The sequence below is a fragment of the Wasmannia auropunctata genome, unplaced genomic scaffold, assembly GCF_000956235.1.
Source record: "Wasmannia auropunctata unplaced genomic scaffold, wasmannia.A_1.0 LD336088.1, whole genome shotgun sequence".
Lineage (NCBI taxonomy): Eukaryota > Metazoa > Arthropoda > Insecta > Hymenoptera > Formicidae > Wasmannia > Wasmannia auropunctata.
This window is the reverse complement of record NW_012026802.1, coordinates 1,258,838-1,281,868: the sequence shown is the minus strand read 5'-3', so window position 1 is coordinate 1,281,868 and position 23,031 is coordinate 1,258,838. Positions and strand designations below refer to the sequence as shown.

Here is a 23,031-nt window from a genome sequence, read left to right as displayed (position 1 = left end):
CTCCCCTCACACGAGGAACATTCCGCTAGTTTATTCGACGTTGTTTTGATACCGCGGTCGCGAGAATCAAAGTGTTCTTAATGCGTAATTAACGTACTTATTACATAAAATATAGCGCAGGCACGTCACTTTCACCGTAATAGCTCCGCTGTAAAGAGACATAACTTATTAATTAAGGAACCCCCCCTCCCGGTAACCACAATAACACACCTCTGTATGTGTGCGCGACTGCAATGCGCGTGTGTACGTGTGTGTGTGAGTGTGCATGCGCGAGCGAGTTTTGCGAATATACGGGTAGCAGCAGCCTTCCACCGAATCGTGGTCGGTGCCACGATTTTGACGAAAGGAGCGTGGGACGTCCCACGTGTGTGGTGTGTGTCGCGTCGTTTCCTGAATATTGTATATTGTATATTGATGTAAAATCAAAGCGCATTACCTTGCCGCCTTTATATTTAATATACGCGTTTTAATCGTTTTAAGGTAATAAATAAAAAAAAAAAAAGAGTATTTGTTCATACAAACGCCTCGCGTTTCTCTCTCGCTCTTTCGCCTCCCGCGTCTTTCTTTCCCCGCCCAGTCCTCCAGCTAGGCGACGCTGACTCGGCGAATTGCAAATCTCATTAAATGTATATATACCTGGTGCTCCGTACGGATTCATTTTTATATGTTTTCCTGCGTGTCATTGATGATGACTCATATGCAGACGCGACGCAGTTTTCAGATCCGCTATCGCTATACTAGAAGCACTACTGGCTTACAATTAGATCGATAAGTTTGAGATAATTATCGTAATTTCTTTCAATTGTAATCATAATTATGTTTTACAGATAACTCCGGTTATAATTACTTTTTAAACACTTACTAATTTACACGACTTGAGGATCGAAATCTGACATATATACGTACGTTTCCAACTTTTTGTATAGATGTATTTTATGTAGGAGAGTATATTTTAATATGTATTTTATGTATTATTATTTTAACATGTGCATAATATGAGATATATTATTTATATAATATACACACGTGTAACATAAATTTTATCTTGGCGTGTATTGTTGACTTCGATTCTTTTTCGTACTTTACACATAAATAAAATAGTCTCTTGAATTTTAACACTCTGAATATAGATCGTTTAAAGCGAACCTAATGTCACTTTATTAAGATCATTATTGAACGTGATATTAATTCATCGTGATATATTATATCTGTTATTGTGATATCCGCCGTGTTATCCATCGAGAAGATTTGCAAACGTGACTACGTAGTTCGACCTTAGAATCCTAGAGGGCCTAGACGACCGTTTATAAATCTAACCTAAGAGACAGTCCGGACGGTCGCACTCAGTGAACTCAGTCCCTTTCCGGCAACGGCGTGTATTTGTCGAATTACAGATGATTAAAAATGTGTTTTTAGCCAAATAGCGTGAGATATTCGACAATTCGATGGTTTTTAATTTAAGTTACTTTGACGCTGATGCGGTGACGAGTGTCGAACATGTTTCAACGATGTTGTTCGCTCGTGTCGACGAGGCGACCGGCCGCGACGAGCTTGATCGCGCGATTTATCTCGAGAGGCGACGGGCCGAGGCGATGCGCGTCGAGAGAGCTCGAGAAATGCGCCGACAGAGCCTCCTCCGAATCGGGTGTCTTGGAGGAGCGGCTGACGGCCGACGACGAGAGCCACGCGCTGGAACCGCGACCTAACCTCAACTTGAGCCCGGGTCCAAACAGTGTTGTAAACACGACTCCGTTCGCGCGCGAGGACTATCTCGACGACCGTGACATAGAGGACTTGCCGCATGCCCTGGACGAGTGCACCGAGGACCTGTCGTACGTCGGTCCGCCCCTCACTCCGACCTTCAGCTTCGCCAAGTACGCGAACAAGTCGCGCACGATCCAGAAGCTGGTGGAGCTCGGGGTCCAGCTGTACAAGTTCGAGGCGAAGGAGGGGATGGTGCAGTACATCCTGAACCTTGACTTCGAACGGGACGTGAAGCCGTACATAACGTTCCTGCACGACTGCGGAGTGCCCGCCGATTACCTGGGCGAGTTCATCACGAAGAATCCCGAAATCTTCAAGGAGGACCTGGACGATCTGCACACGAGGATAAGATACCTGAGGGCGCACGAGTTCACCGTGCCGATGATACAGATCATAATCTGCAAGAATCCCAAGTGGCTCCTGTACAGTACGAAGGATATAGACCGCAGACTCGGCTACTTCCAGAACAGCTTCATGCTCAACGGCCACGAGGTGAGAATGCTGACGGTCAAGGGGCCCAAGGTGGTGACGTACAGGATGATACATTTGCTGGAGAACACGTTCAGCGTCAAGGAGGAGATGGGTTTCGATCGGCTGCAAATGAAGAGATTGCTCCTCACGTTGCCCAAGATATGGACCAAGAGTAAGCAACACACGCAGGCGACGTAATTTCATGATTCGGTGAACAAATTTATATTGATTTCTCTTAAATTGTCCTTTCAGATCGCGACAGACTGCTGGGTACATTCGATTACGCTCATAACGAAATGCAGCTGCAGCGTGATTTTATTGCGCGGATGCCGCACGTTTTACTTTGTAGAAAAACTAGGCTCGAGCAGAGGCATTTGTTCCTGACGAAGATAAAAAAGGCACAGTACGATCCCTCCAAACCGATGTACGTTTCACCGCGAGCCTTAGTCAGCGGTACAGACGCCGAGTTCTGTAGAGATATCGCGAAGACGTCTACGGACATTTACAATGCGTTTCTGAAAACGTTTTAATTGTGTTATAGATGTAAATAAATGAATTAATACATCTTTTCGAATTATTTTCGGTAGCAATGTTCCTGTTTCCATGAGACCTCAATAGGCTCTTATATATTTTGCTGATTTTTATGTACATCACGTATAAATAGGTTTTCTTTACATCGCATTTGTTAAAACTAAGATTATCATTCTTTAAATAACAAAAAAAAGTAAAGAAGTATTATAGATAACGCATACGCCACTATTGATAAGTTATGTATGATTTTTCTTTTTTATAAGAAAAAAAAAAACAATGTAAGATATTCGCAGTTGCGCTTATAACGCTAAGTATCGTCGGTCAATATATTTGCAATACTTATATAAACGCGAGATGAAAACAGTCTTACCCAGGTAAAAGTCGCGCGATGCAAGTCCAGAAAATTTGGCCTCCAATGGAAAATCGGGTATTTTTAATATATTTTTTTTTATCAATCGGATTATTATTATTATTCGCCTAAGGCCGTGTCGCGTCAACGATTAACACCAATCCATTTTCAGCGATCATCCACCTCGCTTTTTTTTGGAGAAGATACGTCACCGATACGGTCGATCTTAACGCGAGAGAAGAACAGAATTAGGATCGGCGATAATCAATGCTGCTGGCATCCAGGCCCAAAGTGTATTTAATTGTACTTCCCTAACTCAATCTTCCTCTGTATCGCACGCACCGAATGATAGAGCAGCGAATCGATCAGACCGGCCACGGTGAATACGCCGCCGATGATCGCGCAAGTGTTCGTCGCGAAGTGCCCGAACGACTTCGCCTTCTCCGTGTACTTCACCATGAGCGGGCTCAGCTCGTAGTTGAAGAATATACCCGGCATCCCGGACTCGCCGCTGAGCAGGGACACCTGCTTCGCGTGCCGCGTTACGGAAAACTGATTCGTGAGGAGGGTCGAGCCGTCCGTGCGGACGTACGTCGTCGGGACGATCTTGATGTAATGATAAAACATCATAGCGCCTGAAAAGCAAAACGAACAGCATCATATATATTGATAGAAAAACTTGTAAAGTCTGATTCGAAATAGCCACATCTTTCCAATTAAAGCCGCGTTCGCTTCGGACATTCACGCGCTGTCATTTTATCTTCATCGCTCATTATATGCGAAAGGAAAATAGAATGAAGCTTATAGAGTGCCCGAAGTGAACGCAGTCTAAATATACGTTTATATGTGTTTAAATTTGCGTTGGGTAAATTATGAGAGGGACTTGTAAGAGAATTCGTTGGCGGATTTAAATCCCTAATTTTCGAAGGAAACGATTTAAAAGTTTTTTAATTCATTGATGAAAGCGAGTTCTCATAATTATTAAAATGCTACCCTCTAAAAGGATAAGATTTCAATTGCCTTTATTCTACGAATGGTAGAAATACATTCCTTAATTTTTTTTGAGAAAATTTAATTTTTCTAACAATAAGTTAAAAATAAAAAACAACTTGTACACATAAATTTCAACGACAAACAATTGGAATTTCCCGCCACGAATGACGACACAGACGAAACGGAAATAGCAGACGGCGCAACCGTCTTTTCGCTCACGTTGCGAAACCGTCATGGCGCCTTCCCGATATCGCGATACAAGTGCAATGAGTTAAGAGGCTCCGGCGATTGCACCAAGATCGCGATCAAGTTCCAAAATTGAAAAGTAAGAATAAAATCATCCCCGATCAGCCGCGCGCGCCGCAAGATTACGTAACGGACACACCTTAACAGTAAGTGCGTGCGTAATTCATCCCGTATGTATGTGTCAATATATAAACATCATAAAAACATTTAATTCCATTCAAAATTTGGAGAATTTTTCTACTTGTCATGAATGAAAAACTTGCAAAGCTATTCAAGAAGAGTGGATTCAAGTTTATCAAGTTGCCTCTCGACCTCGGAGAAATTATGACTTAAAATCAGAAAAAAAAAGTTTATGCAAACAAACACTGAAACTACAATTGTTTTACAGGCCGCAAGATGCCCGTGGTACCCGGAGGAGCCTATCAACAAGGACCCTCTTGCTTCGATAGAATGAAATTAGGCTTCACAATTGGATTTTGCGTGGGGATGGCCTCCGGTGCGCTCTTCGGAGGATTTTCCGCTCTTAGGTATTTAAATAACGCAAATAACAATAATATATAACAATTAATGTATAGGAATTGAAATCCGGTAGATATGCATTATTTGAGTATGCATAATCACAAAACTTTCTTTTTCAGATATGGACTGAGAGGAAGGGAATTGCTAAACAGCGTCGGCAAGGTGATGCTTCAGGGTGGCGGCACATTCGGAACGTTTATGGCTATCGGCACGGGGATACGATGCTAGTGCGTGGGCGGAGCTACGTTACGGAGTATCTCGCAGCCCCTCTTTTTTTTCTGTTGCAACTGTTTGTATTGTAAGCGCGAGTCACTAAGTCTTTAATAAAAGTAGCATTAAGGAGTAAGGACATTACCTTCCATGGCGACTACAGTCATGCCATCCATAGGATTCGTTTTCCCCGGGATGTTGAGCCCGAAACTCAAGTGTCTGATATTGTGCGTCATATTGAAGTGGGACGAAGTGTAAGGTTGAACGTCGTGCACTGCGGCATCAAAAGAACGAGCCTCGTGAGACACAGGAAATATTAAGAGAATTCGAGCCTCTCGTTATATAGCTCACCATGAACGTGATTGACCGAGAAACTGACGCCTGGCGCGATGTGAAAACTACCACCGACTCTATTCACTTCCATGTAGCCATAGATTTGACAGCCTTGCGTGAAGGCATGCTTGAGTTTCTCCATGGACTTGTCATTCTGACACTGCTTGATGTTAGCCGGATCCGGCGGAGCCCACTTTTTGCGTCTATAGGCCTCCCACACGTCCTCGCAGGTATTGCAACATCTGCGGACAAAGCAAAATTTTATAGAATGTGTTCAATAGATTTCACATCTTATTGTTAATGTACAAGTAGGATCCTTACTTTATAGTGTCCGTGGCTGCCCCGTAGCAGTCTCCACAGGCCTCTGTGGTGGAGCCGATCTCCACTGGCTGTAAAAATGTTTTTTATCCAATAATAATCAATTTGCAAACGGGACATTTCAGTCGGAAGATACCTATAGAAATCCTGCGTTACCTTCTCTGTAGTCTTACTGACGGCCTTTGCGTCTGTAATATCTGCAATAAAAGTTTTTTTTTTTTTTTCTTTACATGGCACTTCTTAGTTGACATTGCGTATATCGACAAGAGCATTGCTTACTTGTTCTTTGTGGATCCTCTATGGGTTTGCCATTTAGGTCTAACCGTCTCTTAAAAATATTGTGCTCTATGTGCAAATGCTGCTCGCCCGTCGTGTCCATAGCGTCTATCGACAAAACTGCAAAATACTGAAATGACAGAGACTGATATCGCCTCCTTCTTCGCCTAAGTAACCGGAATGCAATTTGTACTTACGATCGCAAGATATAGCGGGGACTATTATATCCAAGTTGATTCTCAGTTTAGAACCCCTGGATGTATCTACAAATAATTCCTCGCTCATAGTTGGTGTAAGATAATAGTTTACCTCTGACAAAAACAGTATGCCCATGATGATTGTACTAATGATTGTAACTGAAAAGGCATCATTTCGTCATTTGCATTGTTGTAACATAAGAGGTCGACGATTCTTATCAATCATAAGTACGTCAAAAATTACGCTTTATTTACTACCCGTCAAGTGGTAAACAAACGGTCCTTATCACAAACGTCAAGAAACGCACGTGGAAAAGCAAAACAAAGCAATCACGAGCATTTACGCGAGTATCACGGCACGCGTTCAGGTGTCGGATGTCAATCCAGATAAAATATTTTAATGAAATATTTCACGTATTTAACTATTTTAATATTGCACGTTGACAGAGGAGAATTCTAGGTTAATCGCTCGCCGGCACCACTTCGCGCCTCGCACCGATCAACGCTGTTCAGCGCAACGGAACGTAAACGACACGCTCGGTCCTCGTGGCGATTCTCCGGGTCTCTCGTCCTCGCCGACGACGGACGGTCATCGTCGTCGTCGTCGCCCGCGGTAATCGCGACAGCGCGACAGTATACACTGTGCTTACCGATGGCGCCGCTGAAGGTCCTCACGAGGATATCGGCCTCCTCGCGCACCTTCGGGTGCACGTCCAGCTGCCGTAGCATCTGCATCTTCCCGGCGACGACGGCGTGGGGACGGTACGCGGCGATCACTCCTCACGGCGGCCCGATGTTTTCCCGCACGACACGTACGTGTCATGACAAGCCAACCTGCCACCTTGAAACGTGGCAGACAGCACGCTGCCATTGGCCGACCGGCTCGATAGCTCCGGCCCTTCTCGCACATGTCGACTGCACTCGTAAAGAAGACGGACATATATCCGCACGTCGGAGGGAGAAAAAAGAGCGAGGGATCCGAGCACAAATGGTGTAAGTAAAAGAAAAACCGGCCTTACAAATTTTATAATTCACAAATCATTATTTTTACGCTGGGAAACATTACCGCTTTCGGTATCTCGTGTTACGTTTCTTTCTCCATTTACTTAATTTATTCTCGATTTGATAACGCGTTATTTTTTTTTTATTTCAATCACGAGGAATTTCTATAAAATTTGTAATTAAATTTTTAAATTTAGATTAGGCTTTACAAATAAAAAATAGATTTTTATTTTTTTATAGTCATAAAAGAAATAAGATAAGCGCTATAGGTGCTGTTTATAAAAGTACGCATAATAATATTTGAGATAATAAAATTATAAAGAACCTCTCTTCCTGTATTCCTTTAAATAAATAAGATGTTATTTATAAAAGAGATTAACTCCCCTGAGATTTTTATTTTCTTTTGTGTTTTAATTTTTATACATGTATGTGAGAAAAATCTGATACAGATGTAGCATCATTAAAGAAAAGAAAAAGAGAGTATAATACACGTGTATAAAATGCTTACCTAATTACATATTTTTCGATCTACAATGAAGATAAAAAATATATTAATTCCTTATATTTATCGTTAGTAACACTTTCGGTTAACGTCCTTTCGCAGAGCCCTGAAAAAGGAGCGAGGACAGGAGTATAGACACTGAAATAATAATCCATTCGTTGTACGATTCTAATTCGTAACAAATGCTCGATAAACTTTATTCCACATCGTGCATCACGTTGCTCTTCGGGACAGGTGTCTCGATTTAATATACAGATATATATATATATATTTTTTTTTCTAGTCGTTATGTATGTATCTGTACAAAGCGATCTATTTTTAATCTACAAATGGATGTATTTTTTTTCTTCGGAAGAGGTACGTTCGAGTGAAAAATTCGAATATATGTGATGTGTACGTGCGGGATGCGTATGCGTGTATATCCGTCGGAGACGGCTTAGAAAAGGCGCATTATTAGTTTTGTCCACCATGAAACCCGAATGCAAGACTGGTCTGTCGAATCGACATAGTAGGTCTTCGCGTCAACCCAATTTCGTATAGGCTTCGCGTTATTTAAGGCACTCCATGCCAGGAATATTTTTACTTTAGCGTGCACGAACAGCAAAATGAGACACGAAACAGAATTATTCACGAGGAAGGTGTGTAGCGAAGTCGAACAGGTAAATGATAGTACGTGCGCGCGTATACGCGCGGTTATTCGTTAAGCCTAAATTAAAAGTACACTAAAATTAACTGGACGGCGGTCTAACACATCAATCGACCCGTTTCTACTAATACAGTCGTTGTCGAGATTGGCAGTAAAAAATGCAGCGAGTGATACGACTTTCTTCGTTGTAAAAAAGCATCCTTTTTCTTCGTTTTTGACTAATTAGTCTCCTCTATCATTATCATTTATGCCAAATGGTTGAGAAGTCTCGCGATTCTTTGTACATTACGATTTTGACGTAATACACATAGTAATGTGCGAAACAAGAAAATTCGATGAGATTTCGTACGCAGAACGGGTCGTTTGGAAATCTATAACGAATTCTAAACGTAAACGCTGTATTTTAATTATAATTAAACGGCAACAATGAGATTCTCGATCGCGCCCGTTTACGCGACAACGTCGATATAACGCTTCACGCGGCGTGAGATATTCGTAGCATTCTTTGTACTCTGATTACACGTGCCTTGCGTTTTTTTCTCCTAGCCGCGCGACAAACGAAGCCTGATTTTGAATATTCCACTTCCCGTAGTGTAATTTTACAGTTTTCGTACGTGACGTTTATAGGCAGTAATAAAAAAACTTTCATTCGCGCGTTAAAAGTTCGAAGAAGGCCTCTCGCCAGCCTCTGACTCTTGATTTTCGAATCTTCCGATATCATATTCTGCCTTCGGAGATCAATTAGTAAATCCAATTGACCGGCACCCACTGATGCTCCGTGGCTAAGGAATCCAAAGCTGCGATCACCTGCCTGAATGTATTATCAAAGTCCTCGTTCACGATCACCTGGTCGATGTACTTCTCGTAGGCTCTCTGCAGGGCCGCAGATTCCTCCACCGTGGATTTCAGATCGTCCTCCTACGAGATAGATTGTCAATTAATCTCTTGTTCTTTCGATACCTTATTACGTAAAGTATTTTTTTCTAAGATGATGCTTTGTACGATGGTTCACAATAAAAGCGGTGTGATAGATGCACTTTAGACGGGATCACGAACGTAACTTGGTTCTTTTAATTACGGTCGTAGAAAGGTTTTTACAAAAATATTTGATTAATATAAGGACGCGAACTTGCCAAGAGAAAGTTCACATTTTCGTGGCTCCCGTGACTAAGCATTAAAGAATTTTATTCTATGAACCAAAATGTAGAAATATTGTGCAATAAAATATAATTAAAAATCGATGGGGGGGAGGGGGCTACTAATAATCTTCTGACATTCCGGATTACTGTAAATACGTGCTGCACAATAAAACAATACGAGTCATGCGATACAAACCTCGTACAAAGATGCGAGGGATTCCAGTGTCCTGGCTCTTCTCGAGCTGTACCTGATGGAACTCTGGCGGTCGAACTAGCGAAGCCAACATCAAATTTATACAACGAATTAACTAAAGTGATGGAATAAAAATGAAATAAATGACGAAATAAACAAGTTGTCGCATATAGATTGCTAGCATTACGTGGAGTCGATAGGAGGAGCTCTAAAGAGTATAGGAAATTTAACAGAAGACGTAGGGAAAGACGATTTTTATAAAAAAATATATATAGAAACGAAGTGAAAGAATAAGAATACCGTTAGATTTCGATTGCTGGCGCCAGTCGATCTCCCGAGATCGTATAAAGACTTCAGCTGCTCCATCCCGGGCGCGGCGATGAATATGACATAAGGCATGAACTCCGTGCTGTTATGAAGGATCTTGAGAGCAGACGGACTGCAGTCTAGCACGCACATCTTGCCGGCTCTTATCAGTTCCCGCACCGAGTCCAGTTTCGTGCCATACAGGTGCCCGCCGTGTTCACCGTGCTCCAGGAATCTATGTTCCCTGATGTCGGTCTCCATGGACTCGCGATCGGTGAACCAGTAACTCTTGCCGTCCTCTTCGAGGACTCTGGGCGGTCTCGATGTGACTGTGAAGATATTTCAGATTCATATTCGTTCATACAATAATCAAGTTACTCGCATCGATTGATAAAACACAGATTAATCGAATATTTCTTACAGGGTACGATAGTGCCAAACTTGTCGGGATCGCTGTTGATCAGCCTGTTCTTCAGAGTTCGACGACCTACGCCACGTGGTCCGACGAGAGCCAAGGTTTTACGTCGAAACGGCGGCATCCGAGCGACTTCCTCGTAGAGGAGCAACTCGGCACCATCGAACTCGCCGTTCGACTTGGACTGATACATCTTTCTCTTCTTCTTCTTGGATATCCTGGTACCGCAGATGCTGATCTTGTGAACGAAGTCAGCCTCAGGCGGCACGAACGCCTTTCTGCGCTCTTCCAGCTCCAGCGAGGGTATCAGCCCGGGCGATCCGAGGCTCTCGCCCTCCACTCTTCGCGCCTGCCACCAGTTCGGGTCGACCTGGTCGACGATCTGGAGGATGTCGCCCTTTTGGAAAGCCAGACCGATTTCCCGGCAGGGTAGAATCGTGTCCTCCGAAGGATCGTAATCGAAGAGAGCCCTCATGTAACACTGCAACGACAAATCAAATCATATAGGCGGCTCGACGAATTACTATGAATTTTCATTGCTCTACGATTACGACGCCGAGACGTGTTCTCCGCGCTCGAACGAGCACCGTATGAGCAAGGAGAATGGGAACATAGCTGTTACCAGAGGCATCGAGATGGAAAAACAGTCCGTGTAACACTCACCGTGGACTTGAGAGGTCGGTTCGAGTCCGAGGCGATACCTGGAGCCAGTTTCAGGGACAGATTCTCCTTGGCGTCCTGAATCGCTAGCTGGAGCTCCTCAGGATTTCGAACTCTCTTGCCGTTGACCTCGAGTATCACCTCGCCGGTCCTCAGAAGCTCTTGACGAGCCGCCGTGCTGCCACCAAGGATCCTGGCGATGATCATATTCCCAGCTTCATCGACCTGCACCGTCAGACCCTGGAAAAAAATACGTACATAAAAAAAAATAAACTTCTCGCCCTTATCCAGTTATCGAATTAAAGCGCATTTCGCTTGTGACATTCGAGTCTTCTCGATGTAATAAAACCTTAAGTGGCGACGCTGAATGAAAATTGCTAGTCATATTTTGGCTGGAGAATCTTAAAGAAGCGCGCAGTACCAGAAAATCGCCGAAACACGTGGCATGCCGGAGAAATAAACGTTCGTACTTATTTACGAACTGCAAGTAGCATCTTCGTCTTTTCTTCGAGCGAATCTGGTGGGCTAATTCGCGAGTGGGGAGCCTCTCTCGCGATAAACTTTTCAATCTCGCTTTAGATAATTCTAAACTTAGTTTCCCACGTGTATCGAATATTTTTCTTAAGTATTTAAAGCTGTAATTATGCTGTTTTTAAATTTAATCGAAAGAATGAGAAAAAATCTTTGAACAGACTGCCGAAACTACAATTAATAGACTATCTTTTCTCAAATATTAAATGATGCAATTTTCATTTATCAATTTTTATTTATCTTGCCACAGAATTATTTTTACAATTACGTTACCAGTCCAGTCTGGACTTACCAGGGGCTCATCTGGTTGCCTCCGAAGGCCGACCACCCTAATAGGCATTTCCTCCTTCTTGTTCGTCGGCATCGTCAACGCGGGCGGATCGGACGATTCGGAGGACGCTTCTCTGCGCTCTACGATCGCGTCGTGCGTCTCCAGGAGCGCTCTCAGATGCGCGTTGCCGAGAAGATTCACCAGCTCCCTGGCGTGCGAATCCCTGGAGGCCCGGAAGGCGTGGCACACCTCGTCGACGATGTCACAGACGGACGAGCATACCGGCTCCACGGGCACCGGCGGATCCTCGAGACGCTCCTGCACCTGACACGCAGACAAAAAGAGAGAGGACTTCAAATCTGGACCTGGTTAAAAACTGGTTTCTCACGGACCTTAGAGATGATTCCTATACGCAACCCTATCTGCCTCACGCTGACACGCGTCGCTGATAATTTCAAACCGTGGTAACGTTTCTTTGCTATTGTGACGATTAACGCTTTCGTGATTTTATTTCTTTTCTTTACCATTTATATACTCTGTTTCACACTGCCTGTTGATTCGCTTGTTTCATATTCTTTAATCCGCAAAACTATAGTAATAATTTATCTATTTATTTAGTAGCTCTTGTTGTTTATCATAAAAAAATCATAAAAGAACCACTCGTGTTAAGTTCACTATGAGATAGCACGCGGTACTTCAATCTATTTTTTTTTTCTATTAATCAGAAAGAAAGATATCAAGAGGAGAAAGTACAAGCCGCGTTGAACCAGACTTTCTTTGAAATCAATCTTGACCATTTTCGTTTGAGAAGGAAAACATTTCTTGAAATGTATAATTGAGGATTGAAGAGCTGTAGAATTTACAAATTGCGAGACACATTAGAAAAAATCCGGCTAACGTACGTGATAATGATTAGTGACATGCAATGTGGTGCGAATACTAACGGCGTTCAATCGGATTAGAGTTAATCTAATCGACACGAAAGACATTTAAGTTTCACCCTACCCGGAGCGGTTCAGAGTTTACAATGAACGAGTAATTGAGAAAGTAGGTCATTCCGGCACGTTCGATGACGCGTTTGAGACGGCACATTTCTGAATATTCAGACAATCTTAATGAGCTGACTTAATAAATACAGCTTTAATGCATTGTTTTTTTTTAATATTACGACGAGATTTAAGAAGAGAAATTTACGTAAAAATGACGCAAGAAGCTTACAATTCCTTGCCATAAAAATTGCACCTATAACGAAACCAATGAAAACGAGAGTTAAGATTCACATGTAGCGAGACTCACATATAACGACTTTACTGCGCTAATGATGATGATGATGATGATATAAAAATAAACGAAAACGCGTTTAATGTAAACTCGTAAACCTTTTTTAGATCACTGTGCGATTATCGTGCACGTGACGAATAAACCGATGATTCACCGTTAAATTATTTCCTCTCGAGATTCGCGAAACTCCAACGATCATTACACACGCGCGCTTTACCGATCAGACGTGAGAGTTTCCTCATCGTACGTGCCTCTCGCGAGGCGCGTTGCGAAATCGGCGCATTGCCGAACAATTTCTCTCAACGCGATTAACGGACTGGCGAGGAGCGGCGACGTTCCTCCGGAAATCTTTCGACGTCAGATTTCCTGTGTTTGTTCGACTTGTTTACTCAACGAGCGCGCCCACGTGCTCCGCGAAGTTCAAACGCGAAAATCCGTCTAAATCGATGTCTGTACGTCGAGGATTTATCGGCGCACTTCGTCGCGGCTCATCAAGTCGGACGCGGTCGTTTTCCCATTCCCGTTTACTGCGAACGGACTTTCGCGCACCGAGCGTTGTATCCGTATGATTCGCGTCAGGAGGGACGCGAGATTTACCGGAGACTGCGTCCGAAGGCGCGCCGCACGCCGCACTTGTGTTTATGGACTGTAAAGCCGCGGCATTTATTTATCCGCTTCGCTGCAGAGATCCTTTGCGAGACGAATCGCTCGGAACCCGTTCCTCTCCGCGAGGGAGCGGCTCCGGGAGATCTGCGAACGATCTCCGCAAAAAAGCCGCACCTCGCCACGCGCGATCGCGGCAAGAACGATCGGCGAAGTTATGCAGGCAAGGCGAGCGAGTCCCGTCTCGTTTCTCTTCCGAATATCATCAGACGAGTCGACTCCGCGCATCGAACGCAGACTCTACGTTTTTTTCCCCGACATTCTTTCTATCAGATTTATCTCGGTCCTATGACCTATGCCCACTGATGAAGCCATACGGTCCTAAACTCTCGGCCACCCCGTCGTTATCTCACACCCAAATCCTACCCCGATCGCGCCATTAACGGTACTTTCGTGTTTCTTGAATCGCACAGTCCTCTCCAAACTACGGCTACGTTCCACTCGTGGACGCGGAGCAACGCGAAATTGAAGAAGATGATGATGATGATGACAATCTTCCGCCCACTTATATAGGCAGACGTCTCTTTCGCGAACTATATATGCTTCCCGCGTTCCTCGGGAATGACGCCCTCACCTGGAGAAAGACTCGCGACGCGGTGCTCCGTGCGAACTGGTGAAGCTAACCGACTTTAACTGGTCGTGGTCGGTGCCCTCGCGGTGGTATCGATCGGCGAGGGAGAGCCCGGCTCTCGAACGGAGGGAAACCAGATCTGTCGCACACACAGGGCGGCAGAAGCGACCACGCAGGGTGCTAACGAGGGTGGTGCTCGGGTGATTCGTTAACGTCGCGCGACACTCTCTCGCATAAGCAGCAAGTCAGAAAACTCTGCCGCGCCTACTGACGTCGTCTGGCCTCCCTCCGCGTAGGCAGCCCGTTCAGGCGAGTCGCCTGCCGTTTCTGAAACAGGTGGGGGCCCTTCCTTCTCCTGGCATGCAATACTCCGCTACGTTCGCTCCAGGAGCGTAGCTCGTTCGTCTGAGTGCCACCTGTTTCAAGGTCGTCTCTAAAACGGAGCAGAATCGTACGTCTCTTTAGAGACACTCCAGGCACTCCGCCTCTCTCTCCCTCGAACACTTTGCATATTCCTTATGTTATCGCATTTATCGCGGTTTCCTCGTTTACACCTGAGCTTGCAAATTACGATTCTATCAAAGTTAGGTCTACCTCAAACGAAAAATATGACAGCAGTTGACGCGATCATGAGTGTGTTAGCTCATTGACTTATTATTAGCATGGTTTTATAATTCAGGCTTTCGAAGCTGGATACAAAGTCAAACTCTTTCAGTGAACGGAGGAATGTTTCGGAATTTGGAAATACACTGTAAAATTAACAACGTTCTTCTTTTTTTTCATTAACATAAAAAAACATGCCAAAGATGAATATGAAACGTCCGCATATCTATCGCTTTTAATTTAGAAAACGCTGTTGATACAAGTGAGAGTCATGTCGCTGTCACGTTTACGAGTCTTTACGAATGATTTGTAGAAGACAGCTGCGAAATAAAATCGATGCTGCTCTTTCATGTTTCTCGAAAGTGGTTTAAGACAAGTTTAGAAGCTCGCAATGAAGAACTTCCGTCGCGTCGTGGTGGCGTCGTACCAGTTACACTCGTTCCGATTGTTTGCTTTGCAAACGAAAGTATTCAGGTATTCAGGAAAGAACTTGTTCGGTGCGAACTAATCGCTCTAGATTATACAACAGGTGGAAAGAAAATATGTTTTTCGACCGAGACGTCTTTTGTAAAGACGCTTCAATTCTAAAAACCATACGCTCCCTTTGTCGCAGATAGAAACTGCGTGGTCATTTAACGATCGAGCACACTTGAACGCTCCATTATTAAATGTGCCACCGTTTTGAGGACTCGGCAGTTTTGTACGAGTCGAGTTGCAAACAATGTCAGAGCCGAGTGACGTAACAACTACGCGACCAACAACTGAACATGCAGCATCAGCGAAATCGGTATTCGCTCTTGTTTGCAACGAGAGAGCCGTCAAAAGTCATTCTGCGCACAAGTCGGAACGGCGAAGTTCGATTACTTGGGAAACTTCATCCGAGGTAAACGCGCGAGATAAAAAAGAAGTATAAACGCGTCCGATAAGACAGCCACGGTGGAGTCCAGCCAACGTACAGTCCTGTCACCCACACACGCGGACCGACACGCATACCGCGTGTGTGTGTCTCTCCCACTTCCTCCCGTGCGCGATCACAAAGCCGACTCACCGACTGAAATTACATATCGTCTCGTCATACACGCTACAGACTTACAAAACATGTTACCGTCGCGACACGCATGCTCGCGCCTGGATTTCTGCGACGTTGCACGAGCGATGACTCCAACTCGGAGAGGCGCCTATGACCTATGCCCAATCAAGAGGTCCCGCGAGGTCACAGTCAATTAACCGTAATTATTATTGCGGACAGAAAGATAGCAATTTCGCCAATTAAGCGACCGTAAATCTCAATCTCCCTCTCTCGCACCTCGCAGGCCTTCGCATGATATAATTTTTCCTATACGAGATGATGCAGCACGAGGTTACTCATCTACAGGTGATTATCGATAGTCTGGGTAAGTTTTGTTCTTTGCTCTCTCCTTCGCCGTTTCGTTGCTTAATATTCTAAAAAAATCATCCAATTATCCAGATCTCGATTGAACATCCTTTGGAAATTTCCGCGAGATTTTTCAATTTAGCTTTTCCGCGAAGGCACGGACGACTCGTCGCGGTCGTCAGCACCACTGTTGGCTCAATTCGGTGTAAAAGGCGGGAGACGTGAGCCGACTCTTTAACGGCTTCTTGACACCGGACGTTCTCTACCTGCTGTGATGCACACGTGTTCTCTACCTGCGTGCCTGGTAGAGAAAATTACCGGAATGTAGGTCCTTCGGACGAGGGGAAAACGCGCGTACGCGGTCGTTAGGGAGAATGAAAAGACTCTCGAATATGAAATATCGCTGAAAAAGGGGAAAATCCAATCAATCAAGAAGCCGAACAGTCAAAACGCACGCATCACGTAACGATATTTTTCTATAGCCCATCGCCGGTAATATTCTCGTCGAAGGCCATCTCTTCGCGGCTCTCCTCCCGCGATTCGCGGGAAGTGTGTCGCGACCGAAATAGCGTGGGTGTCGCGCGTTTCGAGCGTGTGATGCAGGCACGTGAAGGCGCGTAGAAAAAGAGAGAGAGAGAGAGAGAGAGAGAGAGAGAGAGAGAGAGGGAGGCGGAGGATGGGAAATAAAACTCACACTCTGGCACGCGCTTTAGGTTCCCGAAATTCCCTCTTTTTTTTCATGCTGAGTGACGAATGAGCCTCGGTCCTCCGCTCCGCCGCGCGACCCCGCGCCGGAGGAGAGCACGCAGCTCGACCAGATTCCAGCGAGGTGATACTATATCCGCTCTTCCTAAGCCAAACCGTAAACTACGTGCAAAACTTAATCTATTAAAATTTACGGTATCTCACATGCGTACCCAATTTATAAAAGCAATATTTAATCCAGGGAATATTATAAGAAATTTTTAGAATTAGTCAAATAAGTTTGAAATATATTGCATCGCGATGAAGATATTCTTCGGGCATAGTAAATAAACATATCGACTTAAATTTACGTATTGCCGTGTTGCGTTAAAGTGAGAGTACGGGCGATAAGTATAAACGATCGAAATGTTACTGTTCCACGGATCAGTTGTTGCCCCGCTCCTCGCGGAGGCTGCACAAACCTAGATTTCAAACTATATTTAGAAATTAGAGAACTGCACATTTTCTCTCTCTCTGTAGAATCGTGCAGTACACACCGCGCGTAGCCGCACACTAAAATATTCCCTGATTTAACCTGGGCTGGTTTATTTCGGTTGTGGTCGCGCGCGTTCGCCATTCTAAATGATCGATTCCATTAACGTGGCGAACACGTTCATGCTGCAGGACGGTTCAACGACACGGATTGTTCGGGCAGACGGCCAGAATACGCGCGCGAAAGTTTCGATTTTTTTTCTTTCATTCAGTGATATAACGAATCAGAGGAATACCGCGGCGGTAAGCGCCGCAGACAGATCCATGTCCCTCATAAATTTCCACGATCGTAGTAAACAGCGTTTGATGAGCACACGTACAGGCGTTCGAAGCCGTGCGCGCAATGTGTGCGGACCGAAATGATATCCACTCGCGCGTTTACGACCCGTTCACGCCGTGAATAAAATTGCGAATCGATATCGTTTCCCATTACAATTTCTCGTATCCAATGCCAAGCGATAAAAATAAAAAAATAGGAAATTAAAAGCAACAAGCACGAAACCTCATCCTTTAAGTGGCGTCACTACGATGAGATTTAAGACTTAAGATTTAAGAAAATTGACCAATCACAGTTGATTATTCTTCTTACGTGAGATGAATAATCGACTATTATGGTCAATTTTCTTAAATTTTACGTCTTAAGTCTCATTGTAGGCAACGTTTTAGAAAGAAGAAAAGCTCTCTTATTCAATCGAATAAGAGAACTGTGTATTCTTCTTTCGCGTTCTACGCGTTGAACAATCCAACACCGATAAAGTGCTTTTCGTGGCATTTCTTTTCGTATCTAATCTACCGGCGAAAGAACCGAAGAAATCAAAGAAGATTCAAGCTACTTCAGGTAATCTCGCGAGACGATCTGCCGGGCTGCAATTCAATTTCGAGATAAGGATCAACTCACCTTCACGAGGGACGTGACGACCGGGCTGTCGAGGAGGCCCTTCAGAAACAGCAGGTCCGTGTCGTCGGCGACTTTGCCCAGCTCCTCGATGTTGTCGCGCACGTGCATGAACGCGGCTGGAACAGTAACGACGCACTTGTTCATAATCAGCTGCGGATTCACCGGGGCCGGGGGCGGCGCGGCACATTGCCGCATGCGGCATGCGGCCGCGACGGGGTAGCGACAGTCGGGAGAAAGAGTAACAGAGGAGGAAGAGAGGCTGGATGAGGGTGAAGCGGGATGCCAACACGGGGGTCGCAGTGACGCGAGAGAGTGAGCCCGGGCGTGGCCATCTTTCGGCTTGATCAATATCGTCAGCTACAGGTGGCCGAAGCTGTCACGCGAGATCTCCCTCGACTCTCAACTTGAGTCCCGAGCAATTCTCTACGATTGTTTATCGCTTTCTTTTGACGAGCTGAAAAACGAGATGAAATGAAGATAAACGGAGAGAACTTTGAAATAAATTTATAAATAAACAATACGCGTGAATAATGTGAGAACTCAGAAGACTAGCTTCTGAAGGACATTTAGAACTGTCTGATCGATTCGATAAGCGCGATATCGGTGTTGGTTTCTTTTCCGTTACGAACAAATTTTGATCATATTCGTACGAGAAATTTTTTTTTCGAAAATTTAGGATAGCCTACACACAGTTGAAAAGAATAAATAATTATGTAACTTTTTTTGAAGGTTGAAAAATTAGATTGTTGTTGCTTTTAATGAATGCGAGACTAAAAGTAAAATACGCGAGTGTGTATAATGAGAACTTATTTGGAATAAGCTCAAGGACCTCGAAAAGCGCAAAGTTGTTAAATAACATATCTAAGAGCATTCAATTAACGTCACTTCTATATTCGCGACTTCAAGTGCTGCGCCTTGCCCAAGGCCTCTTAGGCATTATTATCACGTTCCATTTAAACAGAGTTACACCTGTTGGCGGTTCGATATTATTGATCGCGATGTATCTGTTACTCCTTCAAATCCGTTAAAATATTCTCTATTCCTGTCTATAATGTACGATTACTATTTTTAGGATTGGACGAGCGAGAATATATTTAGAAAACGTATGTCTTGTTTATTCGCAGTTTTAGAAACGCGGCTTTTTGATAATTTACGAAATGCACGGCTTGTCGATTGATTATGCGCCGACGACGCGTTTGGAACTCCCGCGTGCTCGATGAAAAGCCACTTGACTATGTAATAATAACCTGCGCCAACTATGCAGCGTATGAATGATAAATGCATGCCATTATAAAGCATTGGAGCATGGCTGGGAACGCGAGAGGCACACAACGTGTATAGAATACTGCTGCCGGTTTTTCACGCTCATGAATCGAGAGAATATATTTTTTATGTCTGTTGCTTTAGCGTCCGACATCGAATTATAATATAAAAGCAATGAAACATAATGCATTGCAGCATATATAACAGTATGATTATCACGCAAACAGAAAAATAAAAATGCTATATATAATTATATATAATAATTATAGTAGAGTTATAATTGGTTATAACGGTGCAATATGTATAAAATTATATATATATATATATATATATATATATAATTATAGTGTTAATTACAAACCATCATTGTAAATTAATTATTTTCTTATTGCGCCGTTCTTCCGCTTTTCTCTCTTTCTTTTTCTCTTTCTCTCAATAATATTACCACCAATTTAATTAACTCATTAAACGCAATTCCAAAGTGGATCGCTTATTACTATGCACTGATAAATTTTACAGGCCAGCGGGTAGAAAACGCGACAGTTGAAAGTCGTCAACCGAAAGGCGTAACCGTTATGCCACGGTCAACTTTAAAATAAAAGGGAAAAGGCAAACGGGGTGGGCGGGAAAGGTGGCAAGGGAAGGAATTAAAAATATGCGGCTGGCGGATAATATTTGCGCTCGCTCCCACCGGATGTTCGAGGAAATATGCCTCGCTATCGAGAATGCGTACTCGTATATACGCATATAAAGTGAGAAAATATTTCTCTTTAATTTCAAAGAAGCCATAACGACAGTCTCGCTAGAAACCACTTTCGTTCATTACGTACGCGAGAAATCGTTTTCTCGGTGTCTCGTCTGCGATGAGACGGGACGTTGCGTATTGATATATCGCCGCGCGATATAATGGATAAACTTTTACCGTTGTCGATTTGATGGATAATCGTGCCGTTCATGGCATCCATACTGGCCAGCAGTCGCCGATCCTCCAGCTTATCTTTTCTCCCGAAGAAAACCATGATTGCGACATTCAACTTCGTGTCCCCTGCCGGAACACCGAAGACACTCTTTCCCGGCGGTCTTCTCGATTTCGAAACTTCGCCGCGAGTTTATTTACGCTTTCACACACATTCACATTATTACTCCTTCACGTTTTCCAGCACATTTTTTTACCACGTAAAATTGTCATCCTGATTGTAAGACTGAAGTATTACTGTTTCTTATTTAACGCGAAAATCAAGTTTGAGATTCGAAACTCAAGGCTACCCCGAGATTAGCCTTGTCGAATTGTAAATCACTACTTAAACGTTTGCGCATTAATTACACCATTAATTCACCGCTCAGCAGGGCTCGTCAAGGAAAAACGTCTCCGTCGTTGCTTTCCTCGCCGCCACTTTGCAGTGAATGGAAACAGTCTTACACCTGCCGGGGCCCCGAGGGCCCCCTGGTCCAGACGAGGGGACCACAAGCGGCACCCCGCCTAGGTAGTGGGGCAACTAAGAAGGCAAGCCCAACGATGCTTGTTGACACGGCTTCGAACTCACGTAACTCATGCTGCTCGCTTATGCCACGCTCGGTATCCTTGGACAGTGTGCGACCAATATATCGCTAAGAATTCAACGCGAAGAAATTGCGCGGGAAAAAAATTCGAAACCGCGGCGACGAAAGAGGCGAAAGGCGGATGGAATTTAAGAGATCGGAAGGGAATCTCGATCGAGGAAACGTAAGCGCCACCGACTGCCGACTGGCTCCGAAGATTCAAAGCCGGCTTCTACGAAGGGTCGGGGACGTCCATGCAGCCAGAAACAAACCAGCTGGTGGCTGCTGGTGGACCAATGGAGGGGGCAGAGCACGCAGAACGGGAAAGAAGAGAAGAAGAAAGGTATAGCGAGAAGAGGCGGGAATATCGCCACGCGTCGATTGTTCGAAGCGTCGAATCGCGATTTCGAGATCTTTCTTCACGGATTTTATTTTATTTTATGCCCTGATGATGTACCGGGGAGCTAAGGCGCGAATTATCGTATCTCGCTGAGTCCGCAAAAGTAGAAAGATCGTAGAAACTAGAACCAATTCAATTAGGGCTGAGACAATTACGAGAGAGCGGAGTAAATACGACGTCTATAACACTTGTTTTCGAGTGACGGCGCAATTTTCGTGATGACATCTTTTTGAAGGCGGCTGTTAAATTTTATCGTAGGGAAATACAGTGCTTTCTTTTATCTTCCTTCGTCTATTAAGTTTATCTCGATTAACAGTACGTTCTTGAAACTGGCAATATGTTTCTTCTCGAACGAAGAGAGGCCGAACAGCGAGAGGCAAAACAATGCGGTAATCGCTAAAAGCAACAAGAAGAAAGCATTCATTGGTTCGAGGAGATATGAAGAAAGTGTAATAGTGAGATAAACGGCGCAACTCAAAGTGTGAAAGAGAGAGAAGGGAACAAAGACAAATGCGGAGGCAAATCCGATAAAAGCAGGATTTCTGCCAAACGCCGGAAGTATTTTCAACCGAGTATTATCCCGAAGAGTTCTCTCCATTGCAAGAAAAAGGAATTAGCGATCGGTGGTCGCTTTTCTCGTTCAAGGCTGTGCGCGCCCAGCACGTCATCGATCGCGCAGGGTTTTCCGTCGTCCGGAGAACACGTGCGTGACGATCGATCGAATCGCAAACCGTCGACGAACTTTGAACGGTTCGCCGGTGCCGACAGGGTCGGAATCCGTTTCGTTCGGATTGATTATGTTACAGTACATTGTAGATTTTCACAGTACTTCTAATTTTATGCGACATTTCGAATAATTATCTTGTTCATTGATAATCGAAAGAACTGCATGTAACATCTCAAGAGAGGTGTCGAACACATCGAAGATTTTACAAAAATCCCGCACCTAATGATACACGCATCGCGGAGAAGCGGTTTCATTTTTCCGGTTCTTCAAATTACTTCGTAAATTTTCTCCCGGTCTTACCTGAGGTGGAGTTGAGATCTTTCTTTTGGATGATCGACGACAGAGCGGAACACCCACATATGTCCTCGATAACGCTCCCCCGCGACTTGCTCCTCCTCATTTCGATCGACTTCCCTCGATGACCCCGAGCGACATCACGTATATCCCGGTCGATCACTCGAGTCCTCCGCCACCAGGAGTCTTCCGGCCATTACGACGGCTCCTCGTGGACCGTCCTCCGATCCCGCGGGATCGCCGTCATCGTTCGCCGCGCTCCTCGTCGGAGGTTTCCACGTGCTGTCGCGCGCCGTCGGCTTCCCGTCG

The 23,031-nt window shown here is 44.4% G+C and overlaps 4 protein-coding genes across 7 annotated transcripts; 2 read left to right on the top strand and 2 right to left on the bottom strand.

Annotated features, from left to right (window-relative positions):
• The first annotated feature begins 6 nt into the window (after positions 1–6).
• LOC105448186 (transcription termination factor 3, mitochondrial) lies at positions 7–2,801 on the top strand. Its single transcript, XM_011686624.1, has 2 exons — positions 7–2,407; positions 2,488–2,801. The coding sequence occupies exons 1-2, from the start codon at positions 1,498–1,500 to the stop codon at positions 2,763–2,765; spliced, it is 1,188 nt and encodes a 395-aa protein (XP_011684926.1). The 5' UTR covers positions 7–1,497; the 3' UTR covers positions 2,766–2,801.
• Positions 2,802–2,827: 26 nt separating this feature from the next.
• Positions 2,828–7,101, bottom strand: LOC105448188 (endoplasmic reticulum-Golgi intermediate compartment protein 3). 2 transcript variants are annotated; one of them, XM_011686627.1, is made up of 8 exons: positions 6,858–7,101; positions 6,208–6,273; positions 6,014–6,130; positions 5,891–5,931; positions 5,738–5,805; positions 5,435–5,658; positions 5,229–5,357; positions 2,828–3,750 (listed from the first exon to the last, which is right to left on the bottom strand). In XM_011686627.1, the coding sequence occupies exons 1-8, from the start codon at positions 6,940–6,942 to the stop codon at positions 3,413–3,415; spliced, it is 1,068 nt and encodes a 355-aa protein (XP_011684929.1). In that variant the 5' UTR covers positions 6,943–7,101; the 3' UTR covers positions 2,828–3,412. The 2 variants fall into 2 exon arrangements, with proteins under 2 accessions (XP_011684929.1, XP_011684928.1); XM_011686626.1 differs by having other exon boundaries at positions 6,208–6,366; positions 6,858–7,100.
• Positions 4,298–5,353, top strand: LOC105448187 (reactive oxygen species modulator 1). Of its 2 annotated transcripts, XR_974200.1 has the most exons (4): positions 4,298–4,500; positions 4,743–4,881; positions 4,993–5,171; positions 5,262–5,353. XR_974200.1 is itself a non-coding variant. In XM_011686625.1 (3 exons), the coding sequence occupies exons 2-3, from the start codon at positions 4,751–4,753 to the stop codon at positions 5,099–5,101; spliced, it is 240 nt and encodes a 79-aa protein (XP_011684927.1). In that variant the 5' UTR covers positions 4,299–4,500; positions 4,743–4,750; the 3' UTR covers positions 5,102–5,219. The 2 variants fall into 2 exon arrangements, 1 of the variants encoding a protein (XP_011684927.1); XM_011686625.1 differs by lacking the exon at positions 5,262–5,353 and having other exon boundaries at positions 4,299–4,500; positions 4,993–5,219.
• Positions 7,102–7,584: 483 nt separating the features above from the next.
• Positions 7,585–23,031, bottom strand: LOC105448189 (MAGUK p55 subfamily member 6). Of its 2 annotated transcripts, none has more exons than XM_011686628.1 (8): positions 22,729–23,031; positions 18,500–18,615; positions 11,894–12,196; positions 11,074–11,310; positions 10,417–10,891; positions 9,990–10,324; positions 9,693–9,767; positions 7,585–9,275 (listed from the first exon to the last, which is right to left on the bottom strand). In XM_011686628.1, the coding sequence occupies exons 1-8, from the start codon at positions 22,826–22,828 to the stop codon at positions 9,099–9,101; spliced, it is 1,818 nt and encodes a 605-aa protein (XP_011684930.1). In that variant the 5' UTR covers positions 22,829–23,031; the 3' UTR covers positions 7,585–9,098. The 2 variants fall into 2 exon arrangements, with proteins under 2 accessions (XP_011684930.1, XP_011684931.1); XM_011686629.1 differs by lacking the exon at positions 22,729–23,031 and adding an exon at positions 20,685–21,459.